This window comes from Ixodes scapularis, unplaced genomic scaffold (genome assembly GCF_016920785.2).
Source record: "Ixodes scapularis isolate PalLabHiFi unplaced genomic scaffold, ASM1692078v2 PGA_scaffold0__279_contigs__length_252992795, whole genome shotgun sequence".
In the NCBI taxonomy this organism is placed as follows: Eukaryota; Metazoa; Arthropoda; class Arachnida; order Ixodida; family Ixodidae; genus Ixodes; species Ixodes scapularis.
In genome coordinates this window covers 17,842,568-17,863,714 of record NW_024609835.1, presented here as the reverse complement: position 1 = coordinate 17,863,714, position 21,147 = coordinate 17,842,568, and the positions used below count along the sequence as shown (strand labels likewise).

The 21,147-nt window shown below is 45.9% G+C and overlaps 1 protein-coding gene across 1 annotated transcript in view; it reads left to right on the top strand.

Annotated features, from left to right (window-relative positions):
• The window catches only part of LOC121836487 (connectin-like), a 51,787-nt gene extending 30,854 nt beyond the window's left edge, over positions 1-20,933 (top strand). Inside the window, exon 3 of the mRNA XM_042291397.1 lies at positions 18,244-20,933. Within this exon, the coding sequence (XP_042147331.1) occupies positions 18,244-18,821 (578 nt within the window). The 3' untranslated portion in view covers positions 18,822-20,933. The remainder of the gene's footprint in view (positions 1-18,243) is intronic.
• Positions 20,934-21,147: the final 214 nt, after the last annotated feature.

Here is a 21,147-nt window from a genome sequence, read left to right as displayed (position 1 = left end):
TCACACTGATGATACATCATAAAAATACAACATCGCAAGCGCAGTTATTCCTCATGTCATAATGATGCATCATGATTCATGACACGCTTCCAGCATGTTCGACGCATATTTACTTCGTACATGCTTTGAACATAGCTGCAGATAGATCTTGTGACCAAGGGACACGGCGCAGTCTGGGGGCGGCGTGTCGCGCAAATATTTGTCTAAACATACCCATTTATTTTCTATATCGTAGCTCTCTTTCCCCCTTCCCCCAGCCTAAGTTTCTGCACAAGAAGTGCTCCTGGAAGCCTAAAGCAGCATTTGCCCTGCTCACACATCACACAAAAGTGTTTTCTACAGACACAGAGAGAAAATTCTGCGGACACGCTTCAAGGATGTTCGAAGCATGTTGACGCCATACGTATCTGTGCTTCCAACATGTCTGCAGGGAATTTTGTATCATGAATGTGACAAAGAAAGAAAACGCGCATTATAGGCTGTTTCTGTAAGCTGTCTTTTCTGTAACGTATCAGCAGTGTGACCACGGCTTTGCAAGCTACGTGAACAGTTCTCTGCTGTGGCGAGGTTTCCAGTATAGCTTCCTTTTCGAATGCAGATTTAAAACCGTCACTCGGAGGGTAAGACGCTGGTTTTGCACACACCGCGAAAAAGCAGGTATCACTACGCGTATTTCATGAGTCATTAAAAATTTTGGGAAATCTCACTGTGCCCCCCCCCCACACACACACACAGTGGCAGAAAAAGCGCGGTTTTTGGTATTCATCTGGCCCCCAGTAAACGACAAGGAAGGCGTGTCGGATCGCGCCCCCTTTCTGTTGTTTCCTTTTTTCCTTTGTGGCGCGGCCATTAGCGCGAACCCGGGGAGCGCACGGGGAGCATTCGGGCGAGAAGTCTCCCTGCACCCGGGGCGAGCCAATGCCACCTAAAAAACAAGGCCCACACAGTTCCCCTCAAGCGTCATCACTAGTGGGCCCCCGCGACGCCTATATATATATATATATATATATACATATGGGTGTTTTCATCTCAAATCGGGCAGGCTAAAAGGGTCTAAATTTTAATTTTCACGAAAAAAATATATGTTTTTGGGGTATTTCTCAAATGAAGGAGGGCGCAAACCGCATGTTCTCCCGATTTTTTGTTCTCGAGTTACGAGCCGTAGAAGCCGCAGTGGCAGAAACTATAGTGTTTTTGCCCACCGTCGCAGGTCGCGTGTTTGACACCCTCTGCTGACGTTATTGTATTCTCTACACCCTTCTAACTTTTCCCCATCATTTAATAGGTATTATAAATATACCTTGATGTATTCAAATATTTTTAGGAATTTGATTGTTTTCTAAAACACAGGTCAAACTCGTCACTCCGGTCGCTTTTCGGTCAAATTTGACAGGTCATTACTTTGTCTGTACTTAAGGTAAATTGTCTTTCTTTGGCTCTACAGAAAGTCCAATGCAAGCCCATTATAGATATAATAATATCATTATGATCTGTCGACTAGCCGCTCCGCTACCTTCACGTAAACGTTGTAAGAAATAACAAATGTTGAAAGTTTGAGGTCGATTTTCTCAAAAACCCCATTTTTGTAAATTTTTTATTTTTTAAATTCTTTTGGACATACTAGTCGACTACAAGAAAAAACAGTCTAGAAATGTAATATTTTGGTTGTATGTCCTCTGTTTGAGCCGCAATCGCGTGAAATGTGTGAACATTTGTTATTTTTTACAACGTTTACTTGAAAGTAGCGGAACGGCTACTTGGCAGATAATAATGATATTATTATATCTATAATGGGCTTTCTTTGGGCTTTCTGTAGAGCCAAATAAAGAAAATTTACCTTAAGTACAGACAAAGTAATGACCTGTCAAATTTGACCGAAAAGCGACCGGAGTGACGAGTTTGACATGTTTTATAGGAAACAATCAAATTCCTAAAAATATTTGAATACATCAAGGTATCTTTATAATACCAATTGAATGAGGGGAGAAAGTTAAAAAGGTGTAGAGAAAACAATGGCGCCAGCAGAGGGTGTCAAACACGCGACCTGCGACGGCAGGCAAAAACACTAGTTTCAGCCACTGCGGCTTCTACGGCTCGTAACTCGAGAACAAAAAATCGGGAGAACATGCGGTTTGCGCCCTCCTTCATTTGAGAAATACCCCAAAAACATATATTTTTTTTCGTGAAAATTAAAAATTAGACACTTTTAGCCTGCCCGATTTGAGATGAAATCACCCATATATATATATACAGGGTGCGGCCGTAAAAACTTTCAAATTTGGGACGCCTAGCAAAAAACGAATTTCAAACGTACATACCTGAAATTGGGCACACGAACGTCGTTTATTCCAAAGTTTTTTGTCTATTTTTTTCAGACGTCAACTCTGGACTAGCGAATTATTAGAAAGATAACAAAAATGGCAGACGTGCATTTCCTATGGCCTATACCCGCCCGTTCGCCGTCTGCTATCTAATTCGCGACGCCGCTCCCAGATGGCGCACTGGACGCAAAAACGAGGGAAACGCCGCACGAAAGGCTGGTGTCGGGCGAGATAATCGCGATAAAAAGTGATTTTACCGAAATATGTGAACGATTATGCCCTTTTACTTGAAATTTAGAAACTGGCGGACGCCCTCGTTTAATAAAAATATGTTCTAAAGCAGACGAACGTGTGTCTTCTTTTGTCGTCTGCTTATCTGTTGACACGTCCGTTCCCGGTGAAAGCTCAACTTTGGAATCAAGAGTGCCGCTGCTGAGGCATCTTGATTGTTTCTATTTATTGTTTTTGTTGCACTACCTTCTGCAGTTATTATCAAAATATTTTCCGCGCCGCCCTGCCATGCCGCAATACTCGGCAAGTGAGTGTGCCCAGGCAGTCAAGTGGTACGTGGAGCGGAACTCGGTGGCCACAGCACAACGAAAATTTCGCACTGCATTTCATCAACGCCCGCCTTCACGCCCGACTGTTTTGAGTTGGGCGGATGGTTTTGTGAGTGGAGAAGACTTTAAAAAGAAGAATCCAGTCAGTGAACGTGAGAGCCTGCTGAAAAATGAGGAGCTCATTGAAGCGGTGCTTGCTGTCTTCGAGAGCGACCCGCAATTGTCAACAAGACGAGCAGCTGTAAATAAATGATCTCGTCGCATTATGGTGTCTTCTTGCTTGCATGACGATCTGTCAGAACTTGACTCGAAACAGGTAATTTCAACAATCGTTCATATATTTCGTTCAAATACCTTTCTATCGCGATTATCTCGCCCGACACCAGCCTTTCGTGCGGCGTTTCCCGCGTTTTAGAGTTCAGTGCGCCACCTGGGAGCGGCGTCGCGAACCATATCGCAGACGGCGAACGGGCGGGTATAGGCCATAGGAAATGCACGTCTGCCATTTTTGTTATCTTTCTAATAATTCGCTACTCCATAGTTGACGTCTGAAAAAAATAGGCAAAAAACTTTGGAATAAACGACGTTCGTGTGCCCAATTTCAGGTGTGTATGTTTGAAATTCGATTTTCGCTAGGCGTGTCAAATGTGAAAGTTTTTACGGCCGCACCCTGTATATATATATATATATGCTACATGTACACGGGGCGAGACAAACAGTGGGAGGATTTCTGGAGCACAAACGAGCACGTACCACGTGACACTAAGCGTCGTACCGCGTTCCACGCGGCGGCGTGTGTTTCCAGAACACCTCCGATTGGACGATTGGACACATTTCGTTTCTTGTGCATTAGTAAGACAGGTAGGAAACACCAGAAAGCCAAGGTGGAGTGGTGTAGAGGTTAGCACACCCGACCGGACATTGGGAGGCCCAGAGTTCAAATCCTGGCTCCGCCGTTTTTTGGCTTTCGGCGGGTTCCTGAAAACTTTGATTCATTGGATTAAGTACGGTTCATTCATCTGCACATATTCGTTTATATCATATATATATATATATATATATATATATATATATATATATACAACACGGGCACTTCACGTCATCGTACGTGGTCTCCTATATATATAGGATATAGCTAGCGTCCACGTCGCCACCATCGCGTCCCTTAGCGTCTCCCAACGAGCGCGACGCTAGCAGACGGCGACGCCACGACAAAGGTGTCCGCCGCTTTGCAGTGACTCTGGTAAAGCTTTGGCGTGTTGGCCGCTTGGGGCTGGGAGCCATTAACGATGACGTCACGCGCAGGCCTTGTTTGTTGGGTGGTAGCCTGTCGCTTCTGAGCCGGAAACGATGCCTGCAATTAGCGGTTGGGGCCGCGATCTTCTCAATAGACGCGCCTTTCGCTTGTTACGACACGAAAGAAAGTAATCGACCGAAAGGTTCGTCGCTGCTGCATTGGTGCGAAAGAGAGAGAGAGAGGGGGCGACTAGTGGAGTGATACATAAGTCCGAGGGCCGTCCCAAAATTGAAAGGCCGAGGGGCAGGCGGAGATTGTCGCTCGAAAAGGCCATTGCGAGGTTTGCGCGGGTTTGTGGTTAGCCAAGAGCAACCTGTCTTCTCTTCGGTGGTTCGAGTTAGTTAAGTCACTCCCCTTCATCGCGCAAGTTTTATATCTCCATTGGAGGGAGCGTATTTGCGAAACATTTTTGAACAGGTTATTCTTTTATTTTTTTTAAGGTAACTCTTATTCTTGCTTTCCGATCGGGCACACGAACCACTTTGTGTTTTTGTCGGAATCCCCCGCCCCATGACTGTCACAACTTTCGTAGAAGGTATTTGATATCCCCGAAGCCGGCAGACCAGGTCGAAAGATCTTGGCCAAACAACCTCCACATTATTAATTTATCGATGTACCGATATATTTATTTTGTTATCAAAATCAGATAGCAGCATCCCACTCGGTGGCAATAACAGCGCGCAATGCTCAATTGGCTAGGTAGGCCATACTGAAAAGATGTCGAGGTTGTGAAGCACAAATTCAACTCCTTCGAAGAACAAATAATAGGATGACGCAGCAAATAAATGTTTCGTTTTTGTGATGAACTTTCCCAGTCTAAGTGCCCGTTTAATTTCTGTCAAATATAACGGCACAGTTTTTGGCGGGCGACAACGTGCGTTGGTAGACGTGTTTTATAGACCTGGCTTTTTTTCGCGAAGACAACGAAATCGCTGGTACAGCACTCTCGCAGGTAAAGAACGGCGGTGCCGCTAGGGCGACTCAACGAAATAAGGCTTCTTTACTTTAGCTATCGGGCACTGCACCCTGGTGTTTCACAGGGAGCAGCATACCTTAGGCCCATGGGCACGACGAAGGGTCGTAATTTCTCATATCAGCACAGCAGATAAGAACGCCAGAGGGGTGCCCGCGAAACACCAGATAAACACGTGCAGGAGAAAAAAAAAAGGAAACGAATTGGAGACGTGAGGTCTGGAAGTATTTCGGAGCTTTACCGCATGATTTCACGAACAACTCGGCTATACTGTTACTAGGCCTTTTGTTGCGAAGACGACCGAGGCAGCACCGCGATGTTCCTGGGTACCATGTTCGCATCAGAGGCACGTCACATCCTCACGTCACACCCGGGCGTCTGTTATAAAGGCGTGGCGGTTTCTTCGCTCTTATGCGTGTTAGTTTCGGCCGCGAAAACCCCACGAGTTTTGACTGTACAATGTGCTTTCCGAGCGCCGATCCTGGAGATTGCTCTGAATGTTGATATTTGAAAGCAGTGTTATGTTTGATTTCCATGTTTGTATTACACCCTCCTGCCTTGGCCCTTGAAGGGGCTGGTAGTATTGTGAAACAAATAAAAACCTTTTGTATTAATAAATCAATAAAAACGAGGGCAATTCAGCTTTTCACAAAGGGGTCTTTAGGTTGTGTATTTAGAACACTTAAATTTGATGAGTGTAGGTTTCATGAAAGAAAGGTAAACCTAAAGAAGTTGTTTTTTGCTCTGCACGTGAGGAAAACGGCGAAACTCACTGGTTGACGTTGCTATACTTACAAATGTCACAAAAAAGTGCAATTATTTTTATTTTAGAGGAGCTGTTGAAAACAGGTTTGGCAGTTCCCAATGTGCGTGGTGCCGTCTATGAGCAGCGGCGTCAACCAAACCCTTTTTGCCGTCATTCCTCCCGGTGCGTAGAAAAGAAGTAAAAATATTCTTAGGCTTAATTTTTGCTCGTAACGTACCGTTATACAACTTGAGTATGATAAATGCACGACCTATGAAAACCTCCGTAAACAGTTCCAATGCACTCCGTTGATCGGTTTATTTATGCGAATAGCATAAATACACCCTACAGCGCTCAAACACCCTGTAGATGTAACTGTTTTGTGTCGGTTACAGCGTCCCCGGCTCGAAGTGTCCATGACCTCTTGGCCTTGTCGTCGCGTGTTCTGTCTGGCAGGAAGCTAAAAGAGTCCGAAGAAGCTGTCCACCCGTCGGTGGCCTCCCTTGATCCGACGTCTCGGGTCCGATGCAGTTACACGTTGGTGACACGCTCCTGCAGGGAACCGCATCCACGCACTGCGGTCTTTTGATGTAGCGCTCGACAGAGTCTGGCGAGTGTCCACGCGAGCCACCGACACCAGTAAGGTCGAGCGGATCGAGCGACTTCCATGTCGCAGTTTCCTATTGTGTTTCGGTGGCGTCCTTTTGGGGTTTACGTTCGTGACGTCACGATCTGGGTCAGGTTCTTATTCCCCTCGATGGAACCAACATTAACTCAAATAGGGACATCATGCAGAGCGTTTGACCCATCCCGAACGCCGACCACACGGTCAACTTTGGCCGCGCGCGTCGCCAATAGGGAGTATTCACTTAGTATTCACTGGCGGAAGGCACGTGACACCCGGAGGACATTGGACTGGTTCCGTTGGCTCGTAGCATCGTCTGCAGGGCACCGCAAGGTGAAAGGGAGCGTAGCCCAGTCTAGTGAAGCAACATGTTCACGCCACGTCCGCGTGTCAACCCATTGACCCCGTAACATTTTGCCGATATGTGATGCAGGCTTCGGCAGACATTCCTCAGCGATCGGTCAACTTGTTGGACCTTTGCTTTGCTGCAATTCGGTCACGTTGTAAGAACAGCCGCATAGGATGGACGACAAGAATAATGGCTTCCGGATGCGAAAAGAGCTCTCGATATGGAAAGGTATAGCGATCAGTTCGTGCTTGCGTTATGAAAAATGACTAACTTTCCCGTCGACTAGTTAAAACAAATATGTATTCTAAAAAAAAACATGCAATACAAGATGATTCTTGATGATCGGAGTTCCCATATGAAAGGCGAGATTGCTTTAAAACCTGAAGTGGGTTTGGAGATTGAAATTTCGACATAGCTCACGTAAAGCCGGAAGCAAGCAATAAAAGGGCAGAAAGTCTCAGATATAGTTCTTACTTAAATGGCAACGACTGCTCGAGTGTCCATTAGAATTTGTAACCAATGGCCGCTCGGCCGAGCGTCACGCGACAGTTACATTTGCAGCTAAAGCCGTCACTAGAAATGGTTATTAAAAACATAGTACCACCGCAGACGCTAACGAAAGTAGCGTAAACATCAGCGGTCTCATGTATCTCTATTGAAGGCTACAAAAAACCAAACAAAACTGGTACGAAACTTGAAACATAAGAACTTGTTTCACCAGATTTTTCTTTTTTAGAACGAACTGCGCGTGGGCGTTTATGGTGCAGAAATCTCAACTATGCTTTGAACGCCAACATAGATACTCTCACTTTCTTCAATATATCGGGCAAACATTTTGGCATGTTAAAACTTTGGTGCGATTTTCGGTTGAACCTCTTCATACGTGTGATCGGCCATTAGTCTTCTACCTTTAACCGTGCTCGATTCAATCGAACGAACTGTAGCGGTGACCGCGGTCGGACTTTGTCTAAATGTTCGACCGCGTAGTTTTACCTCAAAGTGAAACACACACAAAAAAAAATAATACGAACATATACTCTTTTTGCTTTAAATTTGTTTCAGTAATATATTGCTGAACGTTCTGCCGTGGTGGGTTAATCTTCGGCCTGTCGAACACACGCACACTCGCTTTGCCAAAGCATAACTTAACGATTGTTCACACCGCACATCTGTCGGGGAACAAGCCGCCGAAGGGTGACAGCGTCGTTTAGCTCAATGGTCAATGTTGGCGCGATATGACAAAGTTGCAGCAAACAGGTTCATCTCTCATTTACGGACAAAGTTAAGTGCCAGCAGTGTTGTACGGAACGGCGTTCCAAGGAACGGCGTTCCTGGAACGCGTTCCTTTTAGGAGGAACGAAGGAACGCCGCCGTTCCATTTTGCATCGCTGGAACTGGAACGGGAACGCGTTATATTTTTAGTGGAACGGAAAGAGTAACGGCGTTCCTTTTTTTCGTCCAGTGGGGTAATTTTTATTTTATTTATAACAGGGAAAATTTGACAGTACAGAAACAATATTTTTAAGAAGTGTAGGATCTCGTTACCTTTGTGGCTACTAATCTTGTAAATTATTCTGTGTGGTCCTTGCTCGCTAACAGTTTCGGCTGCAGGAGAGCTGGTGGACATTGATTCGTTTTTGAGTGCCCGAAATTGCGTAATAAAAGCAAGGCTTTTAGTCGTAGGAAAAGACAAAGAAAGAGGGTTGTTTCAAGCTCCGCTACTTTCTTTGCTTCCACGAATCCTCCCAGAAATCTAAGGTCGACTACAGCCACTAGTGAACTTCCATAACGAGACCTACAGTTACAAGATCACAGACTGCCAGACATCGAACGCACCCTTGTATTCCGAACATTGTTCACTTAAAAGATACACACACACAAAAATAACCATTATTTCTTCTCCCCCCCCCGCCCCCCGCCCCGGACACACACACACAGACCTTCAAAATGAACAACAAAGACAACCTCACAAAGAAATACTTGTAGTTTTTTAAGACTGACCTTCCAAAGGCCCTACCCTCTCCTCGACTTGCTCGTCTTGCGGACAGCAACATCGAGAAGCAACTGTTGTTAAGGTCGAACAAGGGACTTTGCTCAATTGAAACGTGCGAGGTTGCTGTAAAACGCTGGTACAATGTTGGGTAAAAGTACATTCGGCTCGTCTGAATTGTCCACTACAAGCGTGAATATGGTTGAAAGCTGAGATTTTTAACTTGAATGTATCAACAAATGAAACCCTGCTTCCGCTTGTTTTCTTCTCCTGTTTCCTTCCATAACGACTTACAAACTCGTATGTTGACTACTAATGGGATAGGTAAAAAAAACTGCTTGATTAAACTAAATATAGTAGTTAGCAAAATACAAATGTAACGCATATGTAACGATACGTTCCATTTTTTAAACTGTAACGGGAACGAGTTCCTTTTTCAAAGATGTAACTTGTAACGGGAACGCGTTCCAAAAATCAGAAGGAACGAGGAACGAGATTTCGTTCCTTTTTTTGAGGAACGTGTACAACACTGAGTGTCAGGTTATTTCTAATGACTCAAAACACGCGACCGAGACGTTCGTTTGGTTTTTGCGGGAAGCCTGTGTTTACACTTCTCTAGCTTTAGTTTCGTTCAATTATGAAAGAAAGAGTAATTCCAAGGCGAAGAAATGAAAGTCGTGTTCGTTAGCACAGTTCCACTTGCCGGTGTAGGGTTTGGTATAGAAGGTGGATCGGTCAGGGCGCCGTTGGTTTCCGTCCAGACGCTTCTTTGTGAAGCTCGTCGGTGATGTTGGGTTGAAAGGCGATGGCCGCACCTGCTTCGCAAGGCCAGTCCTTCGCCGGTCCCTCCTGAGCAACGCCTTGTCCCTCTTCCTCGGTCTCCAAAGCACCCTCGTCTTCCTCTTCCTCCCTTTCGCTCCCCCTTCGTCTTCCTGACCCGTTAACTTTCCTTTCTCTCTTCTTGCCGTCGGTTTATTAGACATATAATTACATTAGCTAACTGCTTCCTGAACATGCTATAAAAGGAAAAGCAAATCGTTTATTTTCTGAGTGCATGCGTCGACGGCCACTCAGTGTAGTGCACGAAGAGTTCGGCAGGGACGCGGGTGCAATGACACGCATCACGCTCTTAAGTAGCGTCGGCTTCGGTCGTATTCCCATTGGACGAACTCATTTTGTTTCACTGCAAGCGAGTGCACCTCAACGTATCGAATGTCACTTGAAGCGTTTTCCATCTAGCCGGCAAAATCTTCTATCAAAGAAATTAGGGCAAGGACGCAGGCGAGCTGGTGACGAATCAAAGTAGAAAAACCCAGAGACAAAAAGCTAATGGGCAGAACAACACCGTCTGAGGTTGTAGTAGTATCACTCTGAAATGTTGTCAATGATGATGAGTTAAGCAAACAGCACGCGAATGATCAAAATATACACGCATATTTCTATATTTATTTGTATGCCTATTAAAAACATGGTGACAGCCATTGTTACGTGAGTTGAAAGCTTTACACCAATTTGATGAATACATTTAGCCATATCACAAGCCGAGCCAAGTTATCCAGACCTGGGTCTTTAATCTGGACATTTGGCGAAGAAGATTGACCGGCGCCAAGATCAAGTGGGGTGTCCGCCATTCACGGCCGTCGGATATCTCGCTGACTTTCTTGCCAAGTGTCCAGATTAAGGCCTCTGGAAGACCTTCGCACTACAGAAGTCTTCCAGGTCTGATCACAGCTAAGGTGTCCTGCTCAGACCGTGGGCGACTTGGGGTTCCTGGTGCTACGGTCGACTCTCTACTACAATCCGAAGTTCGCGGTTTCGCGCTCGAGCGGAATTTCTTCGGCTCATCTTTGAGACACCAATATAGGCGCCGAGCATTCTTGCGTAATTACGAGCAATCTGTACGTCGAAAAGGCTGATAGCCAGGTTAGCCTTCTTTTTTTACTTATTACTTTCTGTTGGCATGAAACAACTGCATGTTTATGCTGCTTTATTGCTTTCTACTAGGTTGTTGTGTTACTCATGAAATCTGCTATCGAGGCTGCAGACTCGGTCTCCTGGATCGAGTGTATAGTACGTTCTGCAGTGAGTAAAACTAAATCTACCGTGTGGCAACGCACGAGCGACACTAGGGGCGAAGTGCACTCGCTTCAAGTGCCACTATACTTCGTTTCAGCTTCCGCCCGAGCGCAACCAAAGCTACCTGTGGCCGGAGCCAATCAGACGCCGGCAATAGGTCCCGCGATCTCGCCTGCACTTTTGAATCACTCCGCTGCGCCGCTGCTCATCATACAAAAGACAGTCTGCAAACACGAGTCACCGCAATATCCGTGATTCGAATGCCGCTTGCCCAAGTTATCCTCTAACTCATTGGTATGCGGCATTCGAAGCAGGGATCTCGCGGTGACTAGCTTTCGAATCTGTATGCAGCCTGTCTCCTTTATATAAGCAGTGTGACTCCGGGGCGCGTCACACTGCTCATTCATTATAAAAACGACAGGCTTTTCGCTGCAGTCATGATGACATAATTATCAGCGTACGCGCCTCATTATTGTGATTCGGACATGTCTGCAGACAGTGTTACCAATGTGACCGTCAGGGTAAAAGGAATGCCTCAGGCAGTGTCTGCAGGCTGTCTTTTGTATTAGAATGCGGAGCGCAAGTTCGTCTGCTCCTTGCACAGGGGTTGTGACCTTATTGGAACGCCGAGCTCTTATTGGCTGATTGAAAAACAAATTGTGGGTAGCCTCAAGGCATCTAGCATTTAGGTCTACCCACTATCCTTTCAATCAACGCCAATCAGAGTTTGGCGTTGTTCGGACGTCACCACCCCGCCCCTCCTGCGCAAATGCAGACGCAACACTGCAGATTATCTTTTGCATTAGGATTGCCTTGATTAAGAAACTATTTCAGTTCACTCTGAAACAGGGTTCACCCTTTCAACGCCTCTAGTTGAAGTGCACGGTTGCCAAGATTTCACACTTGGTTTTTCTCCAGTGACAGCACCCCCGAACAAACCGAAAATAAGAGGGCAGTGGCCGCGTGCAGCTCCTCACGTTCCACGTCGAAGAATTTTCCCCGGGGGAAGCCAGGCCCGCGGTTCGTAGACGAACTTGGACTGTTTATTCTCCTTCCCAGGAATAGACGGCGCATTCCCTTCCCGTTTTATGCCTCTCGAGCTCCCAAGTTAAATTTGGAGAGCCACCGGACATCCATTCGCGTTTTTCGACGTGGGCAGTCCTGACACTGGAAATGGGATTCCGAGTGCCCGAAACAGAACTTACGATTCGCACTTTCCAGCGGTGTTGTTTCCAATCTAACGAAAGTGGAACCATCCACTCGGAAGGTCTTGTCGCCGCAAGTGTGTCGAAGCAACGGACTTGTCTGCTGTTATTTTTTTTTTATCTGCCGGAACGGCATGTCGTCTGCGGCACCTTGGAGAGCGTGAATGAACGGTGTCGTCTGCAAAGAATTCTTGGCAGATAACATGCCGTTCCGTCAGACATTCTAGTGATTTCATCAAATAAAAGAGTCGTGAAATGTTTTGTGCGACATTCTAATCGCACGGAAAAGTTTCATGACAATTTTATTCCTAGCACCTCACTAAGACAACTTTTATAGACCGACACGCGGAGCGGCTCTGTTTACAAACACCGCCGGAAGGTCGCTCTGTGGGCAAAAGCACCGCCGGAAGGTCGCTTTGTGGGCAAAAGCGGCCCGGCTTTCCTTTTTTTGGCCATTGCGTTGTGTGGCGTGCGCTCATTGTTGACGTTGTAGGGACGCTTCTGTCTTTATATGTGCGTCGTATTTCCTGACAACGTATGTCGTATGCTACGCCTGACTGTTTAAGCTCACTACCCGAGCCTGAATGGCAGCGGTATCGAAACAAACTGTGCTTGGACGGCGTTGCCTTCGAGGTTCCGTACGCCTCAAACAAGGCCCGCTGGAATTCCGACGTGAAGTTGCTGCCACCGAAGTCGATGGCTCACAGTAGTCGTTTATTTAGTTTTTTCGCCAAGCCCACGGCTGACACGGTGCAGGCGTACATGTTTTCCGAGGCATACGATTACTTCGAGTCAGTTTCCGCTCTGCAGGCGGGATCAGCAGACTGTGGGTCTGCGAAAGTGCATTTATTAATTAAATACACGCAGCGTCTTCAAGTCAAGGATTGATATTTTTTCTACCTTCATGACCACAAGGCAGGACAAGCAGTAATGCTTTGTCCTTTCTGCAGCCTTGGAAATAACATGTTACAAGTAAGCTGTAACGGCGTTACCAGGAACGCGTTCCTTCAGTAATGTAGTAACCTACTCGTTACTTTTTCGACTCAGAAAGGGGTAACGTACTAACGTTACTATTTCAAGTAACGTAGTTACGTTACTCGTTACTACTTCCCAAGTCTTAAAGAAATTACACTTAAATTTTTTTCTGTGTTTCTAGGCCTCGAGCCATGTGAAGATCCGAGTTTTCTGCGTTTTTCTTTGCGTTTTTTCTTGCGAGTATTTAGGTGAAACCGTAAAAAGAGATAAAGTAACTATGCTCATTTTCTGCATGAACATAATGTTCCTTGATACTTGAGCTTATGCATACCTCTATCGTCAAAAACGTAAAACGTGTTAAATCATACTTTAAAAAGTAAAGCAGAAGTAACGTGCGTTACTATTTATCGGTAGCCGTAAAGCGTTCCTTTCATTTTTGGGTAACGTAGCTCGGTAAGGCGTACCTTTTTTTTTTTTTTTTGCAAGTAACGAGTAACGTATTTCGTTACTTTTTTTCGGTAACGCCTACAACGCTGCCGTTCTGTCGCCGATCCCCTTCTGCTTGGTAGCCCGGGCGTAGCGAGCCTGCGACGAGCGCTTGGCCGATGCTTTGTGCGCGAACACCGTGGGAACGAAATTCGGGTATCAGACGACGGTTTTCCTGCACATAAGCAAGCCTCAGGACGGAGATTGAAATGGAAGCACACTTGCCTTCAAGAAAGTGCTTGCCGCACAAACGGTCGTTCGCTCGAGGCGACTATTCTTTTCGATCCACGGATATTATCCACCTTCTGTGCATTTCAGAGTCTGATGGGAACTAGTGGAAACTCACTCCGCTATTTTCTTCTTTTTTTTTTTTTTTTGTTCCTTTCGGTGCAGTTAACGGCAACACCGCTTCGCGGCATGCTGAAATGCTATGACGCCCATGCAAAACGTGCGCCCTTCTGCCCTCGCCACCCTGCTTCGGCGCGACCGCAGCGCCGCCCCAACTCCGTGACGTCAAGCCCGCGTGTCGGTCTATAAGAGATAACTGCGGGCCCTGTAACGGGAAATGGCGTTTTTGGATGGCTGCCTTTCAGTGTGCGCTTGGGTGTGATGGGGGTTGGGCAATAATTGTGGATATATAGGCGACGATGCTGGCATTGAAAACACAACAGTTGAGAGTAAAGCGCCTGTCCGGTCGACTGTGTATCTTTCTTGTCCCCGTTTTGTTCACAATTTTAACATTTTAGTCCTGCCATGGTTTTTTTAGGCATCTAGATGATTATTTGCTTTAGAATTATTACCAACACATGAACATTGAAATCAATCAAAGTTTACCAAAATTTCGCCACGAATAATAAGTTTCAAATTAAAAAAAAAATCATGAATTATGAGACACTGTTCTCACTACGAAAATCCAAACCCAGAATCCAAAAGAGGCAACAGAAGCCTTTTTTTTTCAGGCAATGGTAATCTTGATAATGATGTCACATTGTTACACGCTAAAAAGAAACGAGAAGGAGGCCTTTCCGGAAAATTTATATTAGTTGTACCTCGTATTTTTCTAAGTATGACGTTCACCGGGGGCCGCACTTTGTATCACTAATAATAAAATTAAGGTACCCTAACACGTAGGTCTTCAAGCTGCAATATAATATGTTGCTCATGATCTAATTTCAAACGTGCGAACAGCTGTGGTGATCCTATGTTGGCAAATTATCAGTACGGGTGCATAATGTAGGATTTTAATTAACAAGGTGTAAATTAAAACTAGTCTGACATCAATTAAAATGCTCTATCTAGTACGAAAAATCCATGTGTAATGACATTAATTGTGGTAAAGCACTTAGTGATATCAAAGTCCCGGCGTTTGATAATGGGTAAAAGTTCCAAATTCAACACCTGTTATTTTGGAACGAATGTGGCTAGAAAAAGCGATTCCGTTATTTTTTTAATTACATCATCTTCCTTAACATTAATTTTTGTCTAGTTCTTTTCCCCGGAATCGTTTTGCCCAGCTCAGGATTTCCAGTTCGGAGGAACGCCTACCCGCTTGCACGTACGTTCACTGCGGCCCCTTTCGCTGATGTTGGAAAACCGGTGGAACAGTACACTCTAGGAAATGCCTGCGCGTCTACTTACCCGCAAAACCCTCAAAGAGCCCATCTCTGCGATCTACGAAATCAGCTAAGCAAATGATGAGGGCGTACATCTCTTTTGACCTCAAAATGTAGTCTACGCTGTGGCACTACGCGATGCAAGCATGATGCTTGGCATTACGTAATGCCACAGCGCATACTTCATTTTTAGGTCCAAACGGATGTTCCGCCTTATCATACGCTGAGCTGATTTCGAAGATCGGAGAGGTCGTCTCTTCAAAAGTTTTACGGATAAGTAGACGCGCAGGAACTTCTTAGAATGTATGGTTCAAGTCCCACACGGGCCCCTACATTACATTGGTACAGTAAAGAATGCTGTTTGCATTCAAGACTGGCTGTTGGTGAGCCATGGTCGCGAGATGTTCCGCCCTGCCCGCTGAGCTGGGGGTTATGCAAGATGGCGGAACGATGGGGCCGGGACATCGCCCGCTGCGATTGGTCAGCGTCGTGGCGCTGACCAATCGCAGCAGGCAGCAATGTTCCACTCCCTTCGTCCCTCCGTCTTGCGTAGTCCCAACGAGCCCACGGTAACCGGGGGACCCCCGCTAGAGCGCTTCTCGTTTCAGCCGGGAGAGGGCGAGCAACGAGCTGGAGAGGAAAATATACTTAAACCGAATATTCCAAACATTCACAAAAAAATATATATACAAGATTTTTGAAATCCACATTTGAAGCGCGAATTAAACTGTATCCACGTTGAGAAGTTCCAAATCCATCGCCTCTCATCATCTAATCTCGAGGAAAAAAGACGGCGCCTCTCTGATTACTTGGAGGGATGTCGTATGTCGGCCTTGTTTAGGATCTCAAACAAGACACGGATGAACAAGACTTAAGTGCGTTCTTTCTTATGAGTTACATGTAATTTCTTTTCGTGATGGCTCATTGTTCGACCTCCAGGATCATGCTGGAGCCGCCGGATTCAATCGCTGATCCTGGGCAGAAAAGAATAGAAAGAAAAAAAGGCGTTTCCTTTCACAGGCCTACATTGAGCCGAAGACGGAAAGCAATATTTCTTCATAAACTCAGAAAACCCTTGGTCTGCTTATAACGCCTTTCGCACTCGGTTTCCGCGGACAACAGAAAGGTCGAGATTGGCAAAGAAGAAGAGAACATGACTCCTTTTTTTTCTATTCGGTGCTTCTTGTTTTGTCTACACCCTCAAATCTCCGTCTGTGTACTCCACCGAAATGAACACGGAACACTTTTCCTGGCTTTTTGATTAATCGGATCAGCTAACGAAAAATGTGATAAGTCTCATGCTATGAAATCAGTGTTGTCTCGGTGGCAGAAAGAGGTGGATGCTTCTCTTGCTTCTGTATCTTGGAGACTTTGTCTTGTCCCCCCCACAAGGACTGCCAACAAATGTACGATATTTTTCAGTGGCGTATAGTCCAATAACTACCGTCGCCTGCTCTTTGACAAATTCTCTGAAGCTAGAATTCGCAATCCTCCTGCAGAGGTCATTATCTTATTTACCGGTTGGACTCGTTAACTTACGCATGCTGCGAGACCCGCTGCTGAACGTGTTGAAGTTTCCCGGGTTAGCGGAACTGCTGTTGTGTTGAGAGAATTTCCCGCTTGTTAATAATTCCCGGAGATTAGTTTAGGTTTCCCTCTCGTCTTACTCGTCCCCAATGTTCTCGTCTACATATTTGATTTCCTTATTTTTTGCTCTGGTATTGCCACTTCCCGATTTCTTCTTTCTTTCTAACTTGATGCTTCCATTTTCTTTTTAGAAAGCATCCGCTACCGAGACTGCATGCTGCTGGGAGGGGCGCAATACGGTCCGCTATCCTCATTGGCGAAACCGCTCGCCCTTTTTCTTAGCAGAGCTGATTAAAGGAAAATCGATGTCTGACGTTCGGCGTGCATCTTGAAGCAATATAAATACAGGAGCTTCTGCGAGCAGGGAATGCATGTACGCTGTAGTTCTTCCGAATCAATGTAGAAAGGGTAAAGACGCAAGATTTTTGTTTTACTTCATTAAGCTTCTATGGTAGCTGAATTTATTCCTAGGCATCGCCTAGGCACACCGCACACTGAGAACACTAACGGGCTTTTCTCTAAAGCCATGGGCACACTGCTCATACTTCATACAAAAGACATTGTGCAGACAGTGTCTGAGGGGCGCCTTAGTTGTGATTCTCCAGTCAGATTGTACACACAAAGCCTGCAATGTTCGAAGTATGCATGAAGCAACATGCTTGGAAGCTACTTGAGACCAGCCCGCAGATAATGTTTGTCATCATGTCTGCAGAAAACAATGTGTGACCGCGGCTTAAGAGGCACACAACTGTCTCTTGGAGAAACAGTTTTATGTAGGATGGCCTCTGCCAATTTCGCAAAACCGTATTTGAGAGATGGCCTTTCATTCATGCCCTGTAGGGCGTGGATGAGCTAATGTGAGCCACGCTTTGGTGACAACAAGATTCTAAGTAGAAGCGAGAATGAAAGAGCACGCGAATTTCAAAGAGCCGTACTTTATCAGGAAGAGGGGGCCCCAAAGCATGAGCGACATGTCGATTGCATTGTATGATGCCGAGATACGTTTGTTTGATACATTTATGTAAATGATTGAAGGGTGGGTATCCCTGCGCACGCGTAGCCTAGGTGGTGATGGATGTATCGGCATGTCGATAGAAGTGTCGATAGAAGTGCATATATATATACTTCCATCTTCTTTTTTCAAAAAGAGCTGTGGGTAGCGCCCGTGTTTGTTGTTTCTCTTGTGTTTGTACTTTTAGGGCTTTCAACCGTGGTTGAAAACATTCATCCGCGACTAGCCCAACAAGTACTTTTACAATAAATCCCTTGTTTTTATTCACATCAAATGTGCATGCAACGCATGATGCTGGTGGGACATAATAATTGGGACGTTATAAAAAGCATAAGCACAGTCAGGCAGTTTGTCACTTACACAGTTAATCTGCCGATTAGTCAATCTAGTGAATCAATCGATCGATAAACGGTTCTCGTTTTCCTCCAGGCAACAAGTTCAGCTGCGACTGCCGCCTCGTGTGGATGCTGCACCTGGAGAACGCCACCAGGAACGACAAGCTTCGGCGCGAGCTGAGGCACGTCAAGTGCGACTTCCAAGCCAGTGGCAACCTGAGCAGCAGCAAGGTGTCCCGACTCAGCGCCAGCCAGCTGGGCTGCCCCGCCGACTACGCCAGGCCAGAGTTCCGCAGCGCCGCCGCCATCACCCACTCCGCCACCCGAAAGACTTCGGCCCGTCCGCCGCCGCCAGCCGCCGGGAAAGGAGACAAGGAAGCCGCGGACGAGTCCGGTAACAGGATTAACGACGGGGCCTCTCCAGACCCCGATATCGATCCCGACGAGAAGAACAAAGCCGGCAACGACGATGATGCGCAGCTGACGAAGAACGACATCGAGGTCGTCTTGAATCAGCGAAAGGGCGCGGATATGCTGGCGTCATCGTCCAGAGGACAGCAGCAGCACAGGGGCAACGGGGCTGCTTCCGGTCGGCCGACGGACGCCGGGTGGTGTCTGGTGGGCCTCCTCTGGTCCTGTTTGGCGGCGGCCGCCATGTCGACGTTTAGGTGATCGCGCAGTGCGACAACTGCGAACGGGGACAGAGTGGTACTGGTCGGTTCTTGTGGTCGGTCCTGGTGCGAAGGACAATGCCGCGAGGACTGGCCGTCGGTCTGTGATCATGAACCGCTGTGGCGTGTCGCTCGGTTGTGTACTTTATTTTTTTTTTTTTTAGAAATTAAGTGTGCGTCGTGCTTTTAATGTGGAGTGTCGAAAACCCCGATGAATTGCAGGGTTGAGGTGGCTTTGTTTTGTTATTATCTGTTAACGTAGTTCATGTCACGTGGTGCGGACAAAGCAAGAGCGTCGTCTGCTTATGTAGCGCCGAGTGAAGTTGAGACGTGCGCCCTTTTCATTGTTCGTTCGTTCTTGTTTTATATGATTGTGTCAGTCTGACCTCTGCGACTTGAACTTACTACGCTCTCAAAAGCACCTGCATGTATACTGCCTTCCAGGACGCACGGCAGAAACACCAACAGAATAAAAGGTTAAAAAAAAACGCGATCAAACGGGGACAACAAAGAAACACGGATGACAGGACAGGCGCAGTAGAAGCACGTGTCCGGTCGTCCGTCATTGTCACCGTTCGTTCACGCTTTTTAACCTTTTATTCAGTAATGGACCAACAAGCTCAAACCCAAGTATTAAAGCAACACCAATCATTGGCCTTTTTTAAAAGTACAGCAAATGAGAAGGGCTAATCGGATAGCACGCAATGGCTGTGCAGTGTCACTGGTAAAAATAGGCGTCAGGCCCTTTTGCCATTGAGACTGAACATGAATCACAGCACGATACCGATATCCTTCTAATTAGCTATACGAAATAAAGAAATGATATTGATCGATTTTGGGAGTGCAAAGTGCGCCAGTACAGATGCAGGGACAGCTGAGAGTATAATTTTAATGACTGCCAAAACTCGTGTTCGTCTTTTTTATGAAGTGTACGAGCAAAGGTATTCTTGAGTCGGTGAGTTTGTTTTGGTTCTAAAGAAACGAAGTTCTCCGAGTGATTGTTATTTGTGTTCTGTTTCAATGCCCAGAAGCTAAGGATACCTCATTTTAGGTTCATTTAAAGTATTACATATTTCAGTTCGGCAATCAGGTTTGCGGAATAAAGTGTCTTTATTTATTTTGAAAACCCTGAATGGGAAATGGGTTAAGATATGAAGACTATTTTAAGCGCATGATTTACCTAGGTTCGGTTTGCTATGTACATGTCGCAGTCATCAATGATAGCTGATTTTTGGGAAGCTCCCATGGAATTTAAAACAAAATAAAGTTAAACCCTGTACAATTTTTCGTTCGTCGCATCTTACCTGGGTTTCTGAACTGAAACACTGCGACTCTGGGAGTTGGCCAAGTTTGAACATGAGCTCTATCTCTCTTTGACAAGATATTGTAACTAAAGTGGGGAGGGGGGTACAAAACCCAACAAAATTGAAGTGGGTATGTTTATTATTGTGTACGTAATCAACCTAACTAAAAAACACATGCGAAGGCCAAAAACTATTTGAAATGATGGAAAAAGATGGAAAAAGAATGTCCTAAAACAAAATTTACAACAAAAAACAAATACTTCTAGACCTATATTTATGGCGCGAAATTAATTTGTAGTTAGCGCCCACGGGGGAGCCCGCGGAAAAGAGGCCGCTGTTGTCACGTGACTGGTCACGTGACAACAGTGGTCACGTGGTGCTTGCGCTTATTCGGGAGCTTCATGTTGGCTCTAAAAGTTACTTATAAATCTTCGTTTGAAGTGCAACAAAGGAATAATAAGTAACTTCTAGATCCCAAAGGAAGCTCCTGAAAGAGCGCTAACACCACGTGATAGACCTCTGCGCCGGTCAGAAATTGACGACGGTGGCGCGCAGTGGTGTACCCTTCCAACAGCGGCGGTGTTGAGAAATGCGTTAAACCGGCGCCGCGCCACGCTCTGCGTTCAGTGGCTGGGCTGCAGTGAGGCAGCGCAATGATCTACCACGTGACCGGTGGCGGCAGCCACGGTTTCCAACTACAAATGCGCTTCGCGCCGTAAATATAGCTCTTAAAATATTTTTTGTTCGTCGTAAATTAATTTTATGGCATCCTGTTCCCGTCCAAGCTGTAATAAAAGAAAGAAAATGTGCTTTTTCCCTTTGCATGTTACCTTTGAACAACCTATAGCATTTTAACGTCTCAAAATCGGCAGAAAAAAAAAAAAAAAGCTTTGAGAAACCTTAAAGCGTCGCCTTTAAAGGGGCTCTGCAGCGCTATTGTGTAGCAAGGTTTCTCTGTTTACACGAGCTTACGGGCACTAGTGGTACCCAAAAATACTTGAACGCAATGCCACCGATCAAGAA